This window comes from Dendrobium catenatum, unplaced genomic scaffold, assembly GCF_001605985.2.
Source record: "Dendrobium catenatum unplaced genomic scaffold, ASM160598v2 fragScaff_scaffold_621, whole genome shotgun sequence".
Classification (NCBI taxonomy): Eukaryota; Viridiplantae; Streptophyta; class Magnoliopsida; order Asparagales; family Orchidaceae; genus Dendrobium; species Dendrobium catenatum.
The window spans coordinates 19,052,857-19,075,010 of NW_021319083.1; the positions used below are offsets into that span (position 1 = coordinate 19,052,857).

Sequence of the window (22,154 nt, forward strand, 5' to 3'; positions counted from 1 at the left end):
AGACGGTAGTCCGGCGGAGGTGAGGGCCTCAAGTGGTGGTTCGGCGGAGCAACGACGTCAGGAGGTGGTCCGGCGAAGGTGAGGGCCTCAAGTGGTGGTACGGCAGAGGAACAGTGTCAAGTGGTGGTCCAGCGGAGGTGAGGGTCTCAAGTGGTGGTCTGGCGGAGCAACGACATCAGGCGGTGGTTCGATGGAGGTGAGGGCCTCAAGTGGTGGTCCAGCAGAGCAACGGCCTCTGGCGGAGGTGAGAGCCTTAGGTGGTGGTTCGATAAAACTCCGGCGGTGGTCGAGGAGGAGCTTCTTCCTTCTCTTCCTTCTCTTCTCTTCTTCTCTTCTTTATTGGGTTCCCTTTCAAGAGAAATGAGGGGTCTATTTATAGATTTCTGGAGTGGCATGGCCCGTAAATAGGTGAGAGATCAAGGGTAAATGGAGAGTTGTTTGATGAACTGCCGATGTTGAATCCCTTGATTGTGGACCTTTCATTAGAAAATTGAAGGTTTTAATGATGTCGAAATTCGACGATCTTGGGCTCGTTGGATTCGTCTCGTCGAGGCGCTCGATTCGATTATAAGCATGTCATGTTTGGAAACCGTTTAGAAACTCAAATTGTGGCTCGAACCTCCAACAGCACTTCAGTTCCTTGATTTGGACCCATTTGGGCTCGGATTGAGTCAAATTTGGTGTCGTTGGGTTCGTATTTCTGAGACGTTCAATTCGACTGTATGTTTGCTGAAATCAAAGTTCAAATGGCCCCAATTTTAATTTTGGAAGTTTCCAAGTTGATTTTGCATCGAGATTCGTGCCTTGATCAAGACAATTTTTTGATAACGTATCAATGTTGATGCTTATATATAAGGCATATCAAACTTAAATAATCTTAACATTAATAAAGATAATGTTCAAATTCTCTTGTTCATTAAAATTCTTCAACTAAATTGATTATAAAAGTCATCATTGTGCTTCCATCAAATTAAACTAGCAAAGAGGCTTCATTGAACTTAGAATCCGCTAATAAAAGTCATCATTATTAAGGTAAACTTGATGATATTATTAAGTCACCCTAATATGAGCAAAAAAATTCATAACCTTAGTGCTTTACTAGACAAAATCATCCAAAACTTTTAGCATAACAACTTACCAAAACTTACATAATACATATGAATGTAAAAATGAATCAAGCATTCACATTAATTTTCCTTTTTTTTTTTTTTAATAGGCTTCATTTGGTATGGCTTTCTTACTACTTTTTTAAACAATTTCTTAATATAAAAATTAAATTTTTTTGCATTAAAAAACTGCTTTAAAAAACAATAAGAAAGCCTCCCAAACAAAGCCTTAATTAATAGCAATGAAGAATAAACTTTATTTTATTGTAAACATTAATTTAAGTTTTATTATAAAATTTATTCATTTAATCTTAAATCTTTTACCTATACTCCAACTTATAAATAAAGATCAAAAAGCAAACCCACAATAGATGTATCATGTCTCAAATTCCTTTTTTTTTTTTTTTACAATAAGAAGCCACAGCTTCCATCATGTTGCTCTCACACATTTCATAATCAATCTTACCAATAGAATCCAAGCGTTATTCATATGCAAATCTAAATTCAAGCTTCGTTCCTGCTTCTTAAAGCAGCTTTTCAGTGCAAAAATATTTGTACTGAAAAGCCGCTTTAAGGAGCATGAAAAAAGCCGTCCCAAACGAAGCCTTAATAACACATATTATTCTGAATTATAAAGCAAAAAATTTTATATAATCTAAACACAATGATGCCCATTCAATAACAGTTCACATCTATTAAAAAAACAATTAACAATACAAAAGAGGCCACTTATTCAATAAAAAGGATTTGCTCCCATGCAAGAACTAATTAGCCTTTGAAAAGTGCCAGATCTTACTTACATTGAGATTATCATACACACAGAACGCCTGAATTTACAGAAAGCTATTTCGTTGATGTCTTCTGCAAAGCATCCTTACAAAGAAGTGTTAAAACGTATACAGACTGATAATCATAATCCCCCGTTGCGTACAATAAACTCAGCTCTCTAACAAAGGATACGCATCATTTTTACAATATTCCTTCGATCCAGTAATGAAGATTCCAACCTGAATGAACAGATAAAAGCAAAATTGAAAGTTTACATATTTCAGAATCGAGCTGAAACAAAAAATTTTAAGTCAACCAAACTTGCTGTTTTGAGTGCCAAACTGGAGAGAAATATAAAAAAAATGCAATTTCTAAGCACTAGAAGCTGCAGGACCTCATTTTTTAGAGAAACTATTACATGCATATTAAGGCTTGGATTGAGACGACTTTTTTACTGCTGATTAAAACGGTTTTTTAGCACAAATAAATTAATTTTTGTACTAAAAAGCTAATTTAAGAAGCAATAAAAAAGCCGTCACAAACGAAGCCTAAGACTTCATTTGGCGACGGCTTTCTTATTACTTCTTAAAACAATTTTTTTAGTATAAAAATTTTTCGTTGGGACACCTTTCTTACTGCTTCTTAAAGCAGTTTTCTAGTAAAAAATTAAAAATTTTGTACTAAAACATTAATTTAAGCAGTAAGAAAACCGTCCTAAACGAAGCGTAAGTTTTACTAGCATGAAAAAAAATGAGAGAATGTAATCCCATGTAGAACGTGAAAGACTAATCCCCCGTTGCTACATTTTAATGCATTATGAACCTTTGCCATGTCTTTTAAGAGTAATTTATATTTCTTGAGATTTGATGAATTCTTATGCGTTGGTAATGTAGATGGTTACATGCCCTACATAAAATGGGAAAATATTTCAGTCATGCTTATGTGGTTCAAGGGAATCAACAAAACTCATTTTGTGTAAGTTTATACAGGAAGTATAACTTTATTCATCTTTTGATCCCATGAAATAAAAATTTCTATAAAAAACAACTATCCATTTTACTCTTCAGTTATTCCATGCCTACCTTTGACAACATCATCATATCTCATCAAGAATATTATTTTGTATTTTTATTGAAGTCATTCTTGCTATCCATAATTTATCATGGGATAACTAATTAGTAAATGTAGGCATCAATGAGACTGATAAGAAAATCTGAATTAATTCCTGGTAAATCTAGATCTACAATCCACATGACAATAGCTTCCAAAATACATGTTAGGACACGGTGGAAGAGTACTTTTTAGATTGCAATTTCAACTAAGGCTTCGTTTGGCACGGCTTTCTTATTGCTTCTTAAAGTAGCTTATTAGTATAACAATTAAATTTTTTGTACTAGAAAGTTGCTTTAAGAAGTAGAAAGAAAGCCGTCCCAAACAAAGCCTAAATCTTCATTTGGGACGGCTTTTTACTGCTTCTTAAAGTGGCTTTCTAATACAAAAATTAAAATTTTTGCACTAGAAAGCCGCTTTAAGAAACAGGAAGAAAGCTGTTCCAAACGAAGCCTAAATCTGTAATAGCATACATAGTTAAAGCATATAAAAAGAAGGAAAGAGTGTGTATAATAATTGGACAAGAATGCAAAAAATGGTAAATTAAGTTAAAAGGTTTGAAATAATGCTACAGAATATAGCATTGATGATATACAATAACTAGTGACAATTGTCCATCCTAGAGTTATTTTGACATTCATGAATCAAGCACGAATCTAAGTTCAGTGATCAAATATCAAGAGTAAGCACAAAACATAGGATTTACATAAGATGTACAAAGCCTTTTGATTATTTTTATAGAAGAGTTGCACAATAAAAAAAAAAATACATGGATTGAAAAGGAAGAGATAAATACCAGCAGATTACATAGCCATTTCAGCTTGTAATGCAGCAAGTTCGTCTTCATCAGCAGTGTTTTTCTGGGCTGTAGGGCGAATCTGTTGTCTGCCTGCAGGAACAGTGTGTACAGAAGCACCAGGAGCAGTTGTAGCTGGCTCAAGAAGCATTTCCTCCAGGTCAGCTCCTTCCAACTCCTCAAGCTCAGCCTCCAATTCATCCTTGATAGGAAAAAAAATGAGTAACATGCGACCCAAAATAATAGTGAGAAAAATCAAATAAAAAATGATGCAAAATATGTGAGAAAAAGTACTTCATCAAAATCAGCAGCTGCTCCAATTGGAGCAGCTAGTGCTTCCTGAATTTGCTTCATGTTCTCAGTCTGCTCATTGATTTCATCCATAGTTTTGTCAACATCATCAATATTACTGCACAAAAATAAACATTATTAGTATTCATTACCAGATAGATCTTTTAGTTCTTAAAATTACAAAGCCATATTTACCATGCAACAAAGTGTCAAAAAATTTCCAAATAAGAAAACTTCATTGGCAAGTAAATCATTGCCGTGCACTTAAGATGCTACATAAGTGGCTTTCACAAGAAAATTCCATTTTTATAAAGATCAAGGAGAAACAATCCTCATTCAAAAGCTGTATTAATGGCCATCATTATCTGTGAAATTTTTAAACAAACCAGGCTTCCCAGTCTTTAATTAGCAAACTACGGACTTCATTTGCAATTTCTAAATTCTAAAGTGGTGTGTATGTAAGCGGAGATAGCCGTTGGGAATGGAAAGGTAAAAGATGATAGAAAGAGAAGTAATAGCAATATGGTTCCTTATAATATGATTGAATCTCTAGCAAGCCGATGTGAATTAAAGCTCAACTATACATGCCCACGTGAATGAATAAATATGTAAAGAACTAAACTATAAGTACTAGTGTAACAAATATATGGAGTTCTTTAGAGGCACTATAAAAGCATCAATAAAGTCCTCCACAACACTAATCCTTTTAAATCCTTTCGGATAAACTACTGCAAGCAAAATGGTAGACGCAAGCCACGTAACCTTCCTAAATAATTCACACAAATAATTCAGCAAAAGCATTAGACATCAAAATGCGGAGGCTTCGTTTGGGACGGCTTTCTAGTTGCTTCTTGAAGCAGCTGTCTAGTACAAAAATTTAATTTTTGTACGAAAAAGCTGCTTTAAGAAGCATCAAGAAAGCCGTCCCGAACGAAGCCGGAATAATAGAACTGATCTCAATAACTGACGTTGCTTTCTGCATGGCCTTCATTGCTGCTGCTCCCGTTCTCAATGCATCAACAGTCTCTGTCGTAGCTTTTGCACCTTCTAGCATAATCATCTAAAGTAATACCACATTCCATAGCAGTTAGAGCATCAATTGCGACGAATAATTAAGGACAGTTTAGGATCAGAAGGAAAAAAATATTTATAAGGACACCTGATCATGAATCCGTAATTGGAAATTCCCAAGCTGTTCAACTTGCTGCTCATAAAGTTTCTTTCGCTTCAAACATTGGATGGCAGCTAGCAAAGGTACAGAACAAATATCAGGATAAAAAACTCATGATATAAAGCTCATCCATGTCATCACATGCCAGATTGTAGAGTAAATTTTTGGTGCTGAAATAGTTATTAAAGGTGCAAAACTTCGAGATCCAAGAAAAGGATAGAAAAGAGATTAACAAGATAAAAGATTTTGTGCACATTTCTACAAATATGAACAATTCCTTCCAACCCCTGAGATGAATCATGGAAGAACCACTTTTTGACGGAAAAGCTCCAAAAAAAATACCAGCAGTTATAAGCCAAAGTAATCAAAGTTTTAAACACTCAAGTCAGATCAATGACATATATAACCAAAACTCCATTATACACCAAAATATTAACAAAAAAGCAAAAAAAAAAAAAAAGAAAGCTAAATCTGTGAGAACGGAAATCCATGTTTATCAACCACCACTAGTTTATTAAATGAAATAAACGACCAAATTGGTTCCTAGACTTTTTAGGTGAGACATTTTAGTCTCTATCTTGAACAATCATGATATCGACACATAAATAGAGGAGGAAGCACATTTGTTATTGATTTTAAACATAGAAATTATTATATTGTGAGTCTTGTAGACCCCATTATAAATTTGCAGAGAATTGGGCATAAAATATTATAGATTTATGAACCCTACTGACTTTGCTACTTGCTCGCAAAGGATTGGGCCCATGATAAATTACATACATATGGCATTAGGAATCATGTTCTGGAGCACTATTGAATTATAAACCCTATCAATTCAAGCCTTGTGTATAGAGTATCATGCAAAAAATTAAGGCTTACAACACTGCTCAATTAGTACAATGTGGAGTTTTCTTTTCAAATGAATTGAAGGCGTTGTGCAAATGCATTGCAAATATTGTAGTGAGAGTTGATGCCAAATATTTGATCTTAATTACACAATTAAAAAAAAAACTTATTTGACTATACCACAGGCCAAGAATGTAGATACAAGCCCTATCAACTTCACCCTTAGCACTTGGAGGATTGGGTTCAAGGATTAGGATATACAACCCTACACTATAGGCTGGGTGACCCATGAAATGTTTTTTCCTTTATTTTTTTACAATTTGGACCTTCTCCGAGATGTAGACTCAATCAACACTACTCTTAGCACATGAATAATCGAGTTCATGGATCAGACTAGTGACCTTATTTGTCATAAGTAAGGTGGCCCAAAAAATCTACGTTTAGTCTTTTGCACAGTGTATCGTCATCAAGACTCTAGCTCTATCAACTGCACTCTCTTGGCACGTAAAAGATCGAATTCATGGATTGGCACTTACAACCATACCCAATGGCAATGTAGCCCGAAGAGCTTACTTTTAATTATTTTGTAATTTTGATAATTGTCGAGGAGCAAGCCCCTATTTGATGAGGACATCGGAGATCAACGGCTACGATTTTTTTAGTTATTTATTTATATGTTTTTGTACTAGTTTATTTTATATTGTTGTTTTTCCCTTTTTACCCTTATGGGTGGTCATGTAGTGTTGTAGCCCGAAGGGCATTTTAGTCTTTGTTATTTTTCTTTTCATGAGGCCTATTTATAGGCTAGCTTTCTTGTATTGAGGTTTCGGCCAAAGGAGAATCTCAGGATTTGGAATTATTTCCAAAGATGTGGCTTGGCTGTTAGAAAATATATCCTATTCTAAATCCCAAATGGGAAAAAAGGGATTAGAAAATAAATCCAAGGGATTTATTAAAGAGAGAAGCCGGTGGTTAATGATAGAGGAGGAGATTGGGGAGGTGATTTTGGGTGCTTAATTTAAGGCTTTAAAATTTAGTAAAGTGTTTAAATATATACTATTTGAATTTGAAATTCAAATAAAATTCATTTAGTAACTTTCCAAAATTTGAATGATGAATTAGGAAGGAATTCAAATTTCGAATTAGTTGAATTTGAATTTTGAAAACCGCCCTAAAATTAAATCACCCAAATTAAATTTGAATACTGTCATGAATGAGACTCAATACTTTCCTAAAATAGCTTTTTAATTTAGGAAAATATTTGAAATTCAAAATTTAAATTTCAAATGATGAAAATAATTTCCTAAATTATTTGAACTCTTTAGGTAAGCATTATGGTGGTATTGACTCTTCATTCATGGAGACAAACAAGGGTGGCCGGCGGTGGAGAGCTAATGGGGGAAGGTGGCCGGTGGCTATGGGGAAATTTTGTTGGAGCTTGTTATGGATGTTTGGTCCGTGAGGTTGATGGAGGAGGAAGAAGATGAAAATGATGACGGGGAGGGATAAGAAGGAAGAAATCAAAACAAAGATAAAACGAAAGATAAAAATCAAAACCGCGAGCCTTGGACTCTTCCGAAGATTGACGGGTGATCCGATTGCCCTTCTCTAAGGGACTTCAAATCACGAGTCCGGACCCATCCTGCAGCTGGTGACAACTTCGATTCCTCTCAAATGAATCTCACTAACGCTCTCTCACAAGAAGAACACAAGTGTCGAAAAACAAAATTTTTCATATCCATTAACCCTCCATTACAATAGCTTAAGGCCCTTATTTATAGGCCCCAATATGAGAAAAATAAAAAATTACAAAATTGCCCCTTGGGCCACCACACTCAAATAAACTAACCTAGGGTAGAACAGGAAATAACATAAAACAAAAGCTAAACTTCATAAAATAAATCATAAATGACAACGTAAATTAGAGCCGTCGATTTACGACGTCTCCTGTGATAGATGCGCCAAATCTTCATGTCGATGTCAGCATCAGGAACTATTTAGAAAGGTTTCTTAATTATATTTATATTATTTAGGAAGATTTCCTAAATTATGTGTGTTGTGGTAGCTAAAGGCTATTTAAGAGGGAATTGTCTAGGGTTTAGATCATGTTATTGATGAGTTTTGTGAGTGTTTGTTGTCCATGATTTTTGTGAAGGATTCTAGTAGCATCTATAATTTCGGAGAGAATGTCCTCCTCTCAAAAAAGGATCATTGCAAGTTGCTCGTTCGTATTTCATTTCTTATCAATAAAAATCCGTGGTTTGCTGAATTTCTCTTGGTTTGTTGGCAATTTTTTATACCAAGGCATATAAAATTGGTATCAGAACGGTGTCCTAGACCGAAATATCAAGCTTTCCTCGATGATTTCTCCTGAGTTTTTCCTCTATGTTTGCTGAATTTTGATGTTGGGAGGCCAGATTTACGTCAAAGTTGCCAATTTTTGTTGTTTAAACCTTGATCTGAGTACCGATGGTCGAAAAAAAAAGTTGATGTGTTGAAAAAAATGTTGGACGGGAAAGTAGGGCAACTACAAGCAGATGTGGGATTGATAAATCAACGTACTTCAGCGATAGAATCAAGGTTTGGGAACTAAAGATATGATGATGAAGAAAATGATTGAGATGCAGTTGAAATCTTCACCGCCGATTCCTAGGGTTGAACCAAAAGGAAAAGAAATTCTAGAGGAGATGATGAGAAAGCTCATGGAGAAGCGATCCAAAACCCCACCGACGGTTCCAATTGCTAACCCTAATCAAGATTTGATTGGGATTCCCTTGGCCGAATCTAAAGGGAAAGAGATCGAATGGAAGAGTTCAACGAAAAGAGCTCTTCTCATCAAGAGCCACCTCCTAGGACTCCGAGGAGAGAAATAGGGTTTTCGGATGCGGGATAACATGAAGGGAGCTTTACTGTCGAGGTGGTTGAGTGGTTAACCACTATGAGAGGCTTTTTGGGCAAAGAGAGTGGACGATTAGAGGAGGACGGGTCGAGCCATGGGGATCAGGTTATGCTAGGCGGATGGAAGAAAGGTGGAAATTTCACCCTCGATACACGGGGAAACATGGCGGATCACGACAACCGCTACACTGGTGGAGGAATAAGATGTTAGGGTGGTAGTGATCTTAGGGTGAAAAAATTGAAGATGCGAATAATTGAGCAGAAGAATAGTGAAAGTTCAATAAGTGATACACAAACTTTTTCCGAGGTTAAATAGATCGACAAAGGGAAAGATGTGAATGAAGAGGGCAAAGAAATAACTTGCAAAAGCCAAGCTGATGGTGATGATCATAAAATTTACTGCATCAAATTATCTGGAGCAGCAAAGATTTGTGAAAGAGAGCTAGAAAATCAAAACCATGTAGTTGTCTTTACCAGAGGGGAGTCTCTTCACGCAATTGAGAACCAAAACAACTATTTGGAAGAGGCTTTGAAAATGAGGAATCTTTTGGAGAAATTCAATGAAGACCATGGATTGTGCCCATCAACCATTCTTGGTGTACGTGGGCACATTTTTACAAGAAATATTTCATCTTTGGGATGGCTCCTGTCAAACCAAAAAACAAGTTTTGTGACAATTGGACAAAGGGTTCTGGCTACTTCATTAAAGGTTTGCTTCCAATGCAAGCATCGAGATGTATTTGACAGGATTTTTCACATCATTAGAGGTGACATAAGCAAGGCTTCACGTGGAATCAACCTAAGTGAGGATATCTTTGCATGATTCAACCCGACATTAAGGCAAGGAAATATCACCCACCATGAGCATATTCAGGTTGGGAAGGGTCGTGATCTTGGACTCAACCAAATCTCCATGTTTGAAGCAAAGGTTGCCTGTAGCAATGGAGATCTTCCGCAAGCTTTCTTACTACTTCATGACAGTAGGATTCTATGTCAGCTCAATGATGGTTGTTATCATAGTCCATCTTTTCCTTTATGGCAAGCCTTACCTGTCATTAAGTGGGCTTGACTCTGCCATTATGAAGCAGGCACTGATCAGAGGAAATAATCCTCTGAAAGCTGCTATGGCATCTCAATCTGTCATCCAGCTTGGTCTATTGATGGCCATAACCATCGTTATGGGATTAGGCTGAAAAGAGGATTCAAAACTGCATTGGGCGGCATAATCATCAAGCAACTTCAATTATACTTAGTGTTCTTTACATTCTTGCTTGGAATAAAATCTCATTGCTTTGGACGGACAATCCTACATGGCAGAGCAAAATATAGAGCTATTAGACGATGATTCATTAGGAGACATGTAAAGTTTGCATAAAACTACAAAATGTACTCTACAAGTCATTTTACGAAGGATCTGAAACTTATGTTGCTGCTAATTGTTTAGCAGATCTATGGATTTGCAACTATTGATTCAAAAACATTTAAGCTTCTCATTGCATCCATATGGTTTCTTGTTGTCACCTTGTTTTTGCCCCCATTTCTTTTTAACCTTTCTGGATTTGAGTGGAAAAAATAGTTGATGACAGGGATGACTAGAGCAGGTGGAGAAAAAGTGAAGGCAATTGCAATGATGTTAAACCGGTGAAAGATGGTATATTCTTTAGAGTGAAGCATGGCCAGATAATGAAGGATCTAGAACTGGATCACGTGCTGGTTCTCACATGAAGCAGATTTTGTTGTTAAAACAGATGATCATGAGACAGTTCCTTTCGTTATACCTTGAGGACAATGTGGCTCTTTGGGAGGGGAATATTGATACGCCAAGGAGGTCCACCTTGTGGGCCCAGGGGAAGATATTTAGAAGATTCTTAATCAATAAGAGTTGTTTAGAAAGGTTGCTAATTAAGGGGGAACTATCTATGAAGTTTTCATAATTATGTTTATATTATTTATGAAGGTTTCCTAAATCATATTTAATTATTTAGAAATGTTTCCTATATTATGTTTATACTATTTAGGAAGTATTTAATTCTTTAAGAAGGTTCTATTTGTGTTATGGTGGTTAGGGCTATTTAAAGGGGAGTTGTCTAGGACTTAGATCATGTTATTGATGAGTTTTTGAATGTTTATTGCCCACAATTTTTGTGAGGGATTCTAGCGGCGTCTAGGATTTGGGAGAGAATGTCCTCCTTTCGAAAGAAAACCATTGTATCTTGCTCGTTCGTATTTCGTTTCTTATTAATAAAAATTTGTGGTTTGCTGAATTTCTCTTGATTTGTTGGCTATTTTTTATACCAAGACGTATCAGTATACACAATGCTTTAGAAGAAGTTGGATGTTTGAGATAGAGAGTAAGTAGGCACACTATTTAGAGTTATTAAATAGGAGTCGGAGTTTTCACAAAAAGCCATACACACCATTTCAAAACTACCATAACTACAATTTTTGCATCAACATGTTCATCGAAAATGGTTTGGTGAGTTGGCATGCTTTTCAACCCGACACATTTTTTGTGCACCTTAATTTGAATTGGAATTAGCTTTGCAAAGTGGGTCTACCATTTTAAAATTATCCAAATTTAAATTTTAGTGATTTTGTTGATAGCTGCTGCAATGTAATTAGAATGTGTGTGCAGCTTCGCCAATGAGCACATTTATTTGTACTTTGGTTGCTTCCATGCTTTTTGGGGCACACCTATGCACTTTTTGCTGCACATTTATGAGTACATTTTTATTTATTTGCAAGTTAACTTTCGAGTTTATTTTTGTGAACATATTGCAATGTGAAATTTTAATGACAGCTTAAAAAGATGTCATTTTGTTTATATTTTATTCATGCAGGTACTTTGGCAGGTCCAATGAGAAGAACTCATGGCTATAAGAAGGGCTGTCTTACATATCATTTTCATGTCCCACTTCAAGTTCATGGTGTTCCAGGAAACAACAAAGAGTTCTTGATTGCATTCATTGGTGAGTCGCCAAGGTCCGTAAGTCCATTTCATTTCATATCTCCAAAAATAAATCATCTAATTTAGAACTCTCCTGTCCAAAATTTGGAATAAGATTTTCTGATTTGACAGCACCTTAAAAGACGCATGAAATGGTCCATTTAAAAGCATGCTATACTCTAAAGCAAATCTTGCAGATAAAACTCCATTAAAATAAATTTGTCAACAAAGGTAAGCAAAAGGTGCGGCAGATAATATTTCATAAAAAAACAATTCAGACTCCCTCTCCAAAATGTATTCCCATTATTTAAAATAAATAAATAAAATCATGCAGCTATTACCCTCCAAATCTCAACTATCAATATGCATACCTTCAGTCACTAAGTCGATCTAAAAACATGGTGAACTTCAGCTGAAAGAAAACATACTACACAATGCTAGGGGTGTAAGTGAGCCGAGCCAGGTTGAACTCGACTCGATAATGAGCTAACGATCCACGAGCTTGAGCTCGAGCTCAAACCATAGCTCGTCTGTTAAACGTGCTCGAGTTCAAGCCGGCTCGAACTACTGTTTGGATTTTTTTTTAAATAATAACATATTTATTACATTTAAAAATTTCATTAAAAAAAAAGTAAAGACTACAGAGGCACTGAAAATCTCCAAAAATTACAGCTAAAAAATGTTGCAGCTTTAATTATTACTAAAGCAGCCGCATCTTCAAAAAAATCATATAAAATATGAAGCATATGTTCCCAAAGCTCCAAACATTAATTATCCAGAGAGGAAAAAGCTACAGTTTTTTTCTGTACAGGAAAAAATGCAACAGCAAGCTTCTTCCCGTCGATGAAAAAAAGCAAATCGTCTTCTTCTTCTCCTCCGGCTGTGATGGCATCGGCAGTTGACCGATTTTTTTACGGTGAGCTGGCTAGTGAGCTTGTCTTTAATGTACGAGCCAAGCTCGAGCCCACCTTTTGAGCTCGACTCGACCTCGACCTCGAGTTCGAGCTACCGAAATGGTAGGCGAACTGAGCTCGAGTTAGGCATGAGCCAAGCTCGAGTTAGGGATGACTCGAGCTCGGCTCAACTCATTTACACCCCTAAACAATACTACACAAAAAGAAGGTTGTCAGGTAGTTTCAACAAACTACTTTATCGGTTAACCTAAAGAACTTATAAGTATTATTGGTCCTGAGTAGATTTCTAAAAATGTCGTGAAATCTAATAAAAGCACATTTGTGGTGTAATTGTGCTCTCTAGAAGGTAAAATAAAGTAGAACGGATCTTCAAAATCAATCCAAAATGCATCAAAAGGTGACCTGATGAACGTATCTAGCTTAATATGATGGATATCACAGAATCAAAACTTTCACAAGCATTCGTGGTCAGCAAAAGGGATGATTGATCACTGTGTTGATGGTAAGAAATATGGAGAGTAGTTTTTTTGTTTGGGCACAATTGCATGGTAACAAACATGATATTCTCCAAAAAATAGCCAACCTAAATAGCTACATCAAAACGCATATGAAACAGAGTGTGAAAGCTCGTTGATGATGGTTAAAAATGGGATAAGGTATAAATTATAATTATGGGAAAATACCTTTTTTATTCTTTGCCTTTGTATACTCCTTGGCCTTCTCAACTTCTGTAGCGGCCTTCTTCATGAGAACTTTTTCCTTTTTCTCCAGCATCTCAAGAGTCTACAGCATGGAAGTCATAGTTAATGTGTAATTAATGCCACCAAATAATTACAATTCAAGAATCCTAATACAAAGTGACGCCTAAAAGTAGATATTAACATTATAGGCTAATGCTTCACACATCATTATTAATATCAAAAAAATCAGTATGATGTCTGTCCAAGTTGCTGAAGCAGGTTTCATTAATGAAACAGATAATTTTATTTAAAATATGAGCAGACTTTTGCAAGATTATAACAGTTTTCTGATTGAAAATTTTCAGCGGAAGCCACATGGGTTGTAAGTTGAAGTTACATGTCTGAAATTGTAACCCCAGTAAACCGCAGCTACTCTTCATATAGTTTGGCCTTTCACCATTAGCACTAATAATAGAACCAAGTTGGAAAGTTAATGTAGGAAAATTAAAATATTATAATAATAAAGGAGCCACCAGAGTGCAATGTTTCCATTTTTATTGTATTAAAAAGCTTTGCTTTCGTAAATGATAAAGATAGAACAAAAAACCTTAGACCATTGGAAATCTCAAGAATCACGTCATATAAATCAAATACTTAGCTCTGAAATTTTTAAAAAAACTTCAAATTGCTCCAAGGACTCAACCGCTCAATTTGAAGCTAGTAGATATCCACGATGCTAACCACCAAAACGTGTAATTACATCAACAACAACATCATCATCAAGCCTTTATCCTACTACATGGGGTCGGCTACATGAATCTTTTTTCTCCATTGTATCCTATTAAGAGTCATTTAAATCTAATAAGGAAATGTCATTTCTAAAATTTTCTAACCAAGTCTTTTTAGGTCTACCTCTATCTTTCTTAACATAAGACAAATCTAATATATCTACTCTCTTAACTGGGTCATCGGAAGGCTGTTGTTTTATGTGACCGAACCATCTAGGGCGACACACTCTCTAATCTTATCAGCCACTAGGGCTACTCCAACATCATCACGTATATGCTCATTTCATATGATGTCTCTAAGAGTAAATCCACTCATCCACCTAAGCATTCTCATCTCTGCAACACTTAACTTAATATAATGCTTCTCTTTTAAAGGTCAACACTCTATGCCATAATGTCTCACCACCATCTTATAGAATTTTTCCTTAAGTTTGAGGGGAGTAATCGAAGGTTCTTTTTCACGGCTATGTAACGATCTTTCTTCCCGTTATTTGCTTCATGTCTCGCTTCATCAGATTATACATGCTCGGTACCGCTTGGTATTGAGCATATACAACAAGCAGAATTTCAAAATTACTCTTATAATATAAATTTGTTCCAGGTCGAGCACAAAGTTTGAAGATCTTACAACAAGCAGAACCCCGCCAGGGGCAGCACCCCCTTGGATCCCCGGCAGACTTGTATATTTTTGTATTCATGTTGTTTTATTATTGGTATTTGGTAGTACAAATAATTGTTAAAATACATCATATTGTTAGCATGACTAGTGGCACAAGAAGGAAAAATCATGTATGGAAATATGGAACTTAAGTTGAAGTGTCAGGCGAAGGTGCAAAGAAGGGATATGTTTACATGAAATGTAATTTCTGTGAGAAACGCATAATTGGTGGCGTCAAGAGATTGAAGGATCATCTAGCCTGCACTCATGTCAATGTGGGACCATGTGCAAAAGTTCCTAATGATGTGAAGAAGGAATGTACAAATTATTTAAAGAAATTTGCCACCACAAAGGAGGTCACACAAAGAAATATGGAAAAGATGATAGGAAACTTTTCTTATTATGGATCACAGCATGAAGGTTCAAGTACTATAAGCCATCTAGTTTCTTCTGATCGAGGCAGTCGGGGCCCATGGATAGATTTATGCTAAATATTGATAACGACGAAAACATAAATACTCAGGATATTCAGCTTCCTACAGCTACAAAAGAACTCAGGAATAGAGTTTGTTTGGATATTGCCATATTTATTTATGAAAATGGGATTCCATTTAATGTTGTTAGGAGTCCGTTGTGGATCAATATGTTACGATCTGTTGGAAGTTATGGAAGAGGATTACAACTTCCAAGCATGTATGAGCTGAGGACTTGGATGCTGAATGAGGGGGTTAAGACAACTTCAAAAATGGTGGATGATGTTAAGAAGACTTGGATTGAGACAGGAGTGACAATAATGTCAGATGGTTGGTCAGATATTCGACATAGAAGTATTATTAATTTCTTGGTCAATAATCCATATGGAACAATTTTTCTCAAATCAGTAGATGCTTCAAGCTTTGTAAAGGATGCACAATTATTGTTTGAAATGTTGAATGAAATTGTGGAGGAAATGGGAGATGCCTTAGTAGTACAAGTTGTTACTGATAATGCAAGTGCATACAAAACTGCAGGAAGAATGTTAATGGAGAAGATGCCTCACCTTTACTGAACTCCTTGTGCTGCACATTGCATTGACTTGATGCTTGAGAGGTTAGGACAGTTGCCTCAATATAAATCAGCCATATTAAAGGCCAAATTCGTTAAGAAGTTTATATACAATCATTCTTGGGTACTCAGCTTGATGAGAAAATTCACTGACAAGGAAATTATTAGGCCTGCTGTTACAAGATTTGCTACTGCATATTTAACATTGCAGAGATTCAAGGAGTTAAGACAACCTTTGGAAGCAATGTTTGCTTCTGAAGAGTGGGATAAAAGTTCATGGGCCAAAAAACAAGAAGGAAAACAAGTTAAAAAGATTGTTATGAAAGACGATTCATTTTGGCGCAGTACAAATTATGCTTTGAAAACAACATGACCATTAGTAAAGGTGCTTAGAATGGTTGATGGTGAGAGGGTCCCGACTATGGGATTTATTTATGAAGCAATGAATAGGGCTAAAGAAGGCATTGCAAAAGAATTGGGATGTCAAGAAAGTGTATACAAAGAAATATGTGATATTATAGATGAAAAGTGAGATCGAAAATTACACCAACACTTACATGCTGCTGCGTAATATTTAAATCCCCAATTTCATTATGATAAGGATTTTCATGTTGACAAAGAGGTGAAAACTGGTTTGTATGCATGTATGGATAGACTCATTTCTGAAGAAGACTATCTCAAAGTGAATGATCAACTTGAGGATTTTCATTTGAAGAAGAGAATGTTTGGATTTAGAGCAGCACATGCATGCTACAAAACATGATCTCCTGGTATGTTTGTAGTTTGTGTATTTATAATTTTAATGTTAATATTTATGTTCAAGTCTTCAACTTCAACCAATATACATAAAATACTATGTTTGACTTCGTGTAGAACGTTGGTGGGCTCAGTTTGGAGATGATATTCCTGAATTGAAAGCTTTTGCAGTTAAAGTTCTTAGCCTAACGTGTTCGGCTTCTGCATGCGAGCGTAATTGGAGTATCTTCAATCAAATTCATACAAAGAGAAGAAATCGATTAGCGGCAGATCGAATGAACAAACCAGTTTATGTTATGTTTAACAAAAAACTGAAAGATAGACATCTCAAATTGCAAAATCAATGAAATATTGAGAATGAAAATGACCCTTTGCTTATTGATGAGTTACAATCTGATGATGAATGGGTTACTCCTAAGAATGCTGATGTATCTGAAGTTGAAGTAGAAGGAGAAAGTCATGTCAATGAAGAAGACAATGAAGCAACTACTCAAATATATAAAAGAAAGAAACAATGTGAGATTGGAGCTTCAAAAAAATTTAAAGATATTCTTAAATATAATGAATTATTTTGTATGTTACTATTATTTCATTTTAGAGCTAATGAAATATTAACTGATATATGAGATAAAGGAAAAAATATTATAGATGAAGAAGAGTTGGAGGATGACTTTGACATTAATTATGAAGTTCTTCTGAAGACAATCAAAGTGATGATGAGCCTGCTTTGGGTCTTGATCCTAAATGGATGTTTTATTTTTAAGTGAGTTTATTTTAAATCTTGTATTCCAGTAATATTATCTTAAAACAAATCTTCAAATTCATAGTTGATATAATATTCTGTTATTTTTGTCATTATTTATAATTTTAAATTAATTTATTTTAATCGTTTTAAGGCTTACGCCTCGATCCACCTCGAGGCTTACGCCTCACCTCGCTTAGAAAAAACGCCTCGATTCCTGATTTCGCCTTTTAAAACCTTGTGTGGGAAAATTAAAATATTATAATAATAAAGGAGCCACAGAGTGCAATGTTTCCATTTTTTATTGTATTAAAAAGCTTTGCTCCCGTAAATGATAAAGATATAACAAAAAACCTTAGACCATTGCAAATCTCAAGGATCAGGCCATATAAATCAAATACCTAGCTATGAAATTTAAAAAAAAAAAACTTCAAATTGCTCCAAGAAATCAACCGCTCAATTTGAAGCTAGTAGATATCCACGATGCTAACCACCAAAACATGTAATTACATCAACAACAACATCATCATATAGCCTTTATCCTACTACATGGGGTCGACTACATGAATCTTTTTTCTCCATTGTATCCTATTAAGAGTCATTTAAATCTAATAAAGAAATGTCATTTCTAATATTTTCCAACCAAGTCTTTTTAGGTCTACCTCTATCTTTCTTAACATAAGATGAATCTAATATATCTACTCTCTTAACTGGGTCATCGGAAAGCTGTTGTTTTATGTGACTGAACCATCTAGGGCGACTCACTCTCTCTAATCTTATCAGCCACTAGGGCTACTCCAACATCATCACGTATATGCTCATTTCATATGATGTCTCTAAGAGTAAATCCACTCATCCACCTAAGCATCCTCATCTCTGCAACACTTAACTTAATATAATGTTTCTCTTTTAATGGTCAACACTCTGTGCCATAATGTCTCACCACCATCTTATAGAATTTTTCCTTAAGTTTGAGGGGAAATTTTCTATCACACAATAAGCCCAATGCATTCCTCCACTTCAACCCACCAAAACATGTAATTGTGACAGAAAATTGAATTAAGGTTACTTCGCTTTCCATTCATCTTTTTCCAAGCAAGGTGCTTATTACAGAACTTTAATTTCTTATCAAATTATGATTGATTATACCAGATCAGTATTCATCGATCACATTATCTGCATATTTTGAATAATTATATAAACTCCTGCTCAACACCAACATGCTAATTAAATGTGTATAGGATTAGTTGCATAAATTTTATTGCATTTACCTTTGCACGCTTCAAATAATGTGCCTCTTTTTTTGTAGGCATTTTCTCTAATTAGCCTCATAATATGGCAGTCCTGTCACTTGCTTTATTTCAATAGTCTCAAAATACAGCACTCACCATGAAATAACTTTAAAGATTGTCAGGTTAGAGCCCAGTATTGATCTTGTTAAAAGAAATTTTGAATAAGTTGGACATTCACAACTCTACACTTGCACATCTCCAACACATTCATTATAAAAGATGGACTTTTAAAAAAATAAAAATGAAATTTCTAATCCCTCCACCACAAGATCCACACCCATTTTGGAGAACTTGAGCACATAAATGTAGGCATTATTGTGGTCGAGTAATCGCATCACAACACCACGTTACAACCAACTCACTGCACTACCTTTAATAAGCATTATAATGAGCCTTATGGCCCTCAAACTCCCCACCACCACAACCATTAACTAGCACATCGAATGACTAGACATAGAGACTCCTTCCTAAATTAAGCGCCCCTAATTACTACGCCATGCACCTCCGCATAAACTTTCACTTTGAAACCACCCACCAAGACACGAATAGATCATTGTAACCCTTCCACGAGCAATCAACATGATTCATCACGACATATCAAGATGTCCATCCTTCAACGATCCTCATGACCCTAATGCCATCCAACCATCCTCAAGTAGCTTTGAATTGAATGAAAACTTCCTAGAGGTCAATATATCTCACATTATGTCAACTCCACCTGTTAAAGCTTACTATATCTGCCAAAAGAGTCTAATGCATTCTTGTTAAAATCAAATATATTGTTGATGACCCTATCTTATCATAACTTCAAATAAAATGCACGGCCATTTATAGCAAAAAATCCTCAAAGCCTCAAAGCATGCCACAAACAACAACTCAAGCAATTCCATAACATCCTCTAAATAACTCTATGTAATTGCCTACCTCAATACTTTGAATAACTTCTCATAAGGTGTAGCTTAAATAAACCCAAGCGTGTCATCATGACAAAGTTCATGAATGGACTTCACCATGCCATCAAAATAACAAGCCATCCACTATGGCATATGCTTACTACTACACCATGAACATTGAAAAAGTGCCAACATAATAAAGCCAAAAGTACCAACATCCTAAAGCCATCTAGAATAAGTCCATCTTGGGGCAACCCTACTCTAAGTTCAACTCTCTAAAAACCACTCCACAAACTGCCCCTAAGGACATTACTAAAGCCCCTCCACCTTAGCCACATCAGGCTCCCACCCACCCTTGATCAAACATTATTGCTCCCAATACTCATGCCAAAACCAAGCTTTGACATCTTAACTTCAAGCTTGTGGGCCATATTTGAGCTCTTTCTCTACACCATCTTAGATCTTGATTGCGGTCATTCAATTGATCCGTGAGTTTTTGTCATTATCATGCATATATTTATTAAAATATTAACAATGAGTCATATGGAAGTCAAGGGGATTCCCCATCCTCGTTCAATTTGAACTAAAGTGCTTAGAAAGTGACTTGAGTATCAATGGTACTCCTAGAAGGCTAAAAGCTTAGGAAGCTGGAATGATAATGTCATTCTTTTGAGTTTATTGTATGTAAGGTCCCCTCGCTTTTGAATGAAATAAGCTCGGGTATCATTTCCATAATTATATGAGCTAACTATGCTGACATACTCCAATCATATAAGATAAATGCAAGTTCTACGGTATATATAAATACAAATTACAAGCAAGTCAATTACTTTAAGAAAACAGATGCAACCTATTACCGCAACTAGAATATAATCTACATCGATGGAGGAAAAAAAAACCAATTTTTCTCGAATCAAATCAAAAAATGGCATAAAAAAATATAAAGAATATGTAAATGAACAAAATTAAAATCCATTAAAATGTTAAACAAAATGAATACCTCATTCAACTTCTCTATAGTAGCCAGGGCATTCGTCTGCTCCTTAGGTTTCCCGAAAAGCCTGTTCAACATGCTTGCTACCTTCTAATATCTCCGCTAAGGAAGATAGCTCCCGAATTCACAATCGCCGCTGAACCCTAGTTGAACGTCGTGTTAGAGGTTGAAGAAGCAAAAGTCAGCCGATAAACTCTTACGCCGCTGATTATCAAATTTATATTTTTAAAATATTACGTGATCTTAAATTCTTATATGATGAGAGGAAAAATAATAAATAAATTTATTTTTTTAAATTATATACACTATCAAATAAGAAATATAATTAAGTGAATTTTTTAATATTATATTTATTTGACTCAGTATTATTATGTATAATATTGACCTTATTTTAAAAATAAAATATATTTTGTATGTTGTTAGAAATACATATGATCAACCATGGATATTGATGTATTGTTTTTAATTAGAAATTGCCAAATTTAAATTTAAAATTATCCAAAAAATTTATTTATGCAAACTTATCGTGAACTAAATATCTTAATTAAATGAACCTGACACTACTAAGCATTTTTTAGTCCAAAAAAGTCTAAATCAAACACTAAAGTTGAGAACTAGATGGCATTTATTATGGACTAAACAATCTTCAAATATTACGTGCTTATAGTTAAAATAAGCATCTCAATAAAAGGAATCCAATAAGTCTTATATCACTTAATTGTCAAGTCATTAAGAGACATAAATGCTCAAATAATGATTTAAGAAAAAAATAATCAATATGAGATATCTTATAAAGTGTTTTAAGATTTTGACTAAGATTATCAAGGTGTCACCCTAACAATTATAGATAGACTCTTATTCTTTAGATAAAGGGGAGTTTTTGAGCTATGTTTGGAGAGAGCCTATAGGTTTGAAGAGCTATAGAGCAATGTTCCATGCTTAACGCAAAAGATCATCAGCACCAATCATTATCATCCAACAAAAATTCATCAACAAACTATCTAATCACCATCACCAAACTATTGTACCTCATTGATTGTCACCTAATTATCATTTCTTCCCCGTTGACATTCAAATGTCATCACCCGTCAACCATTACTCGACCACCACCATTTAAATATTTTAGTTCAACCATCGTCGCATAATGCAAATGCTCGACTAACATCATTTAACTATCACCAACTAATGGGAAGATAGGAATTCTAGAACATTAATTGTGTAGTTGTTCATTAAAGAGAGGCATAATATTAAGTGTTAATTGTTGCAGAGATGAGGATGCTCGGGTGGATGAATGACTTTACTCTCATAAACAGGATCCGAAATGAGCCTATATGTGAAAAGGTTGAAGTAGTTCTAGTGGAAGATATGATTAAAGAGAGTCGCCTTAGATGGTTTGGCCACATTATAATTTTTGCTAACTTATGACCATATTATAATTTTTGCTGACTTAATCTAATCAT

The 22,154-nt window shown here is 35.2% G+C and overlaps 1 protein-coding gene across 1 annotated transcript; it reads right to left on the bottom strand.

Annotated features, from left to right (window-relative positions):
• Positions 1-1,774: 1,774 nt before the first annotated feature.
• Positions 1,775-20,916, bottom strand: LOC110112330 (vacuolar protein sorting-associated protein 32 homolog 2). The gene is made up of 7 exons (XM_020844522.2): positions 20,701-20,916; positions 13,531-13,630; positions 5,231-5,316; positions 5,040-5,131; positions 4,075-4,189; positions 3,781-3,982; positions 1,775-2,113 (listed from the first exon to the last, which is right to left on the bottom strand). The coding sequence occupies exons 1-6, from the start codon at positions 20,770-20,772 to the stop codon at positions 3,788-3,790; spliced, it is 660 nt and encodes a 219-aa protein (XP_020700181.1). The 5' UTR covers positions 20,773-20,916; the 3' UTR covers positions 1,775-2,113; positions 3,781-3,787.
• Between the last annotated feature and the right edge of the window lie 1,238 nt (positions 20,917-22,154).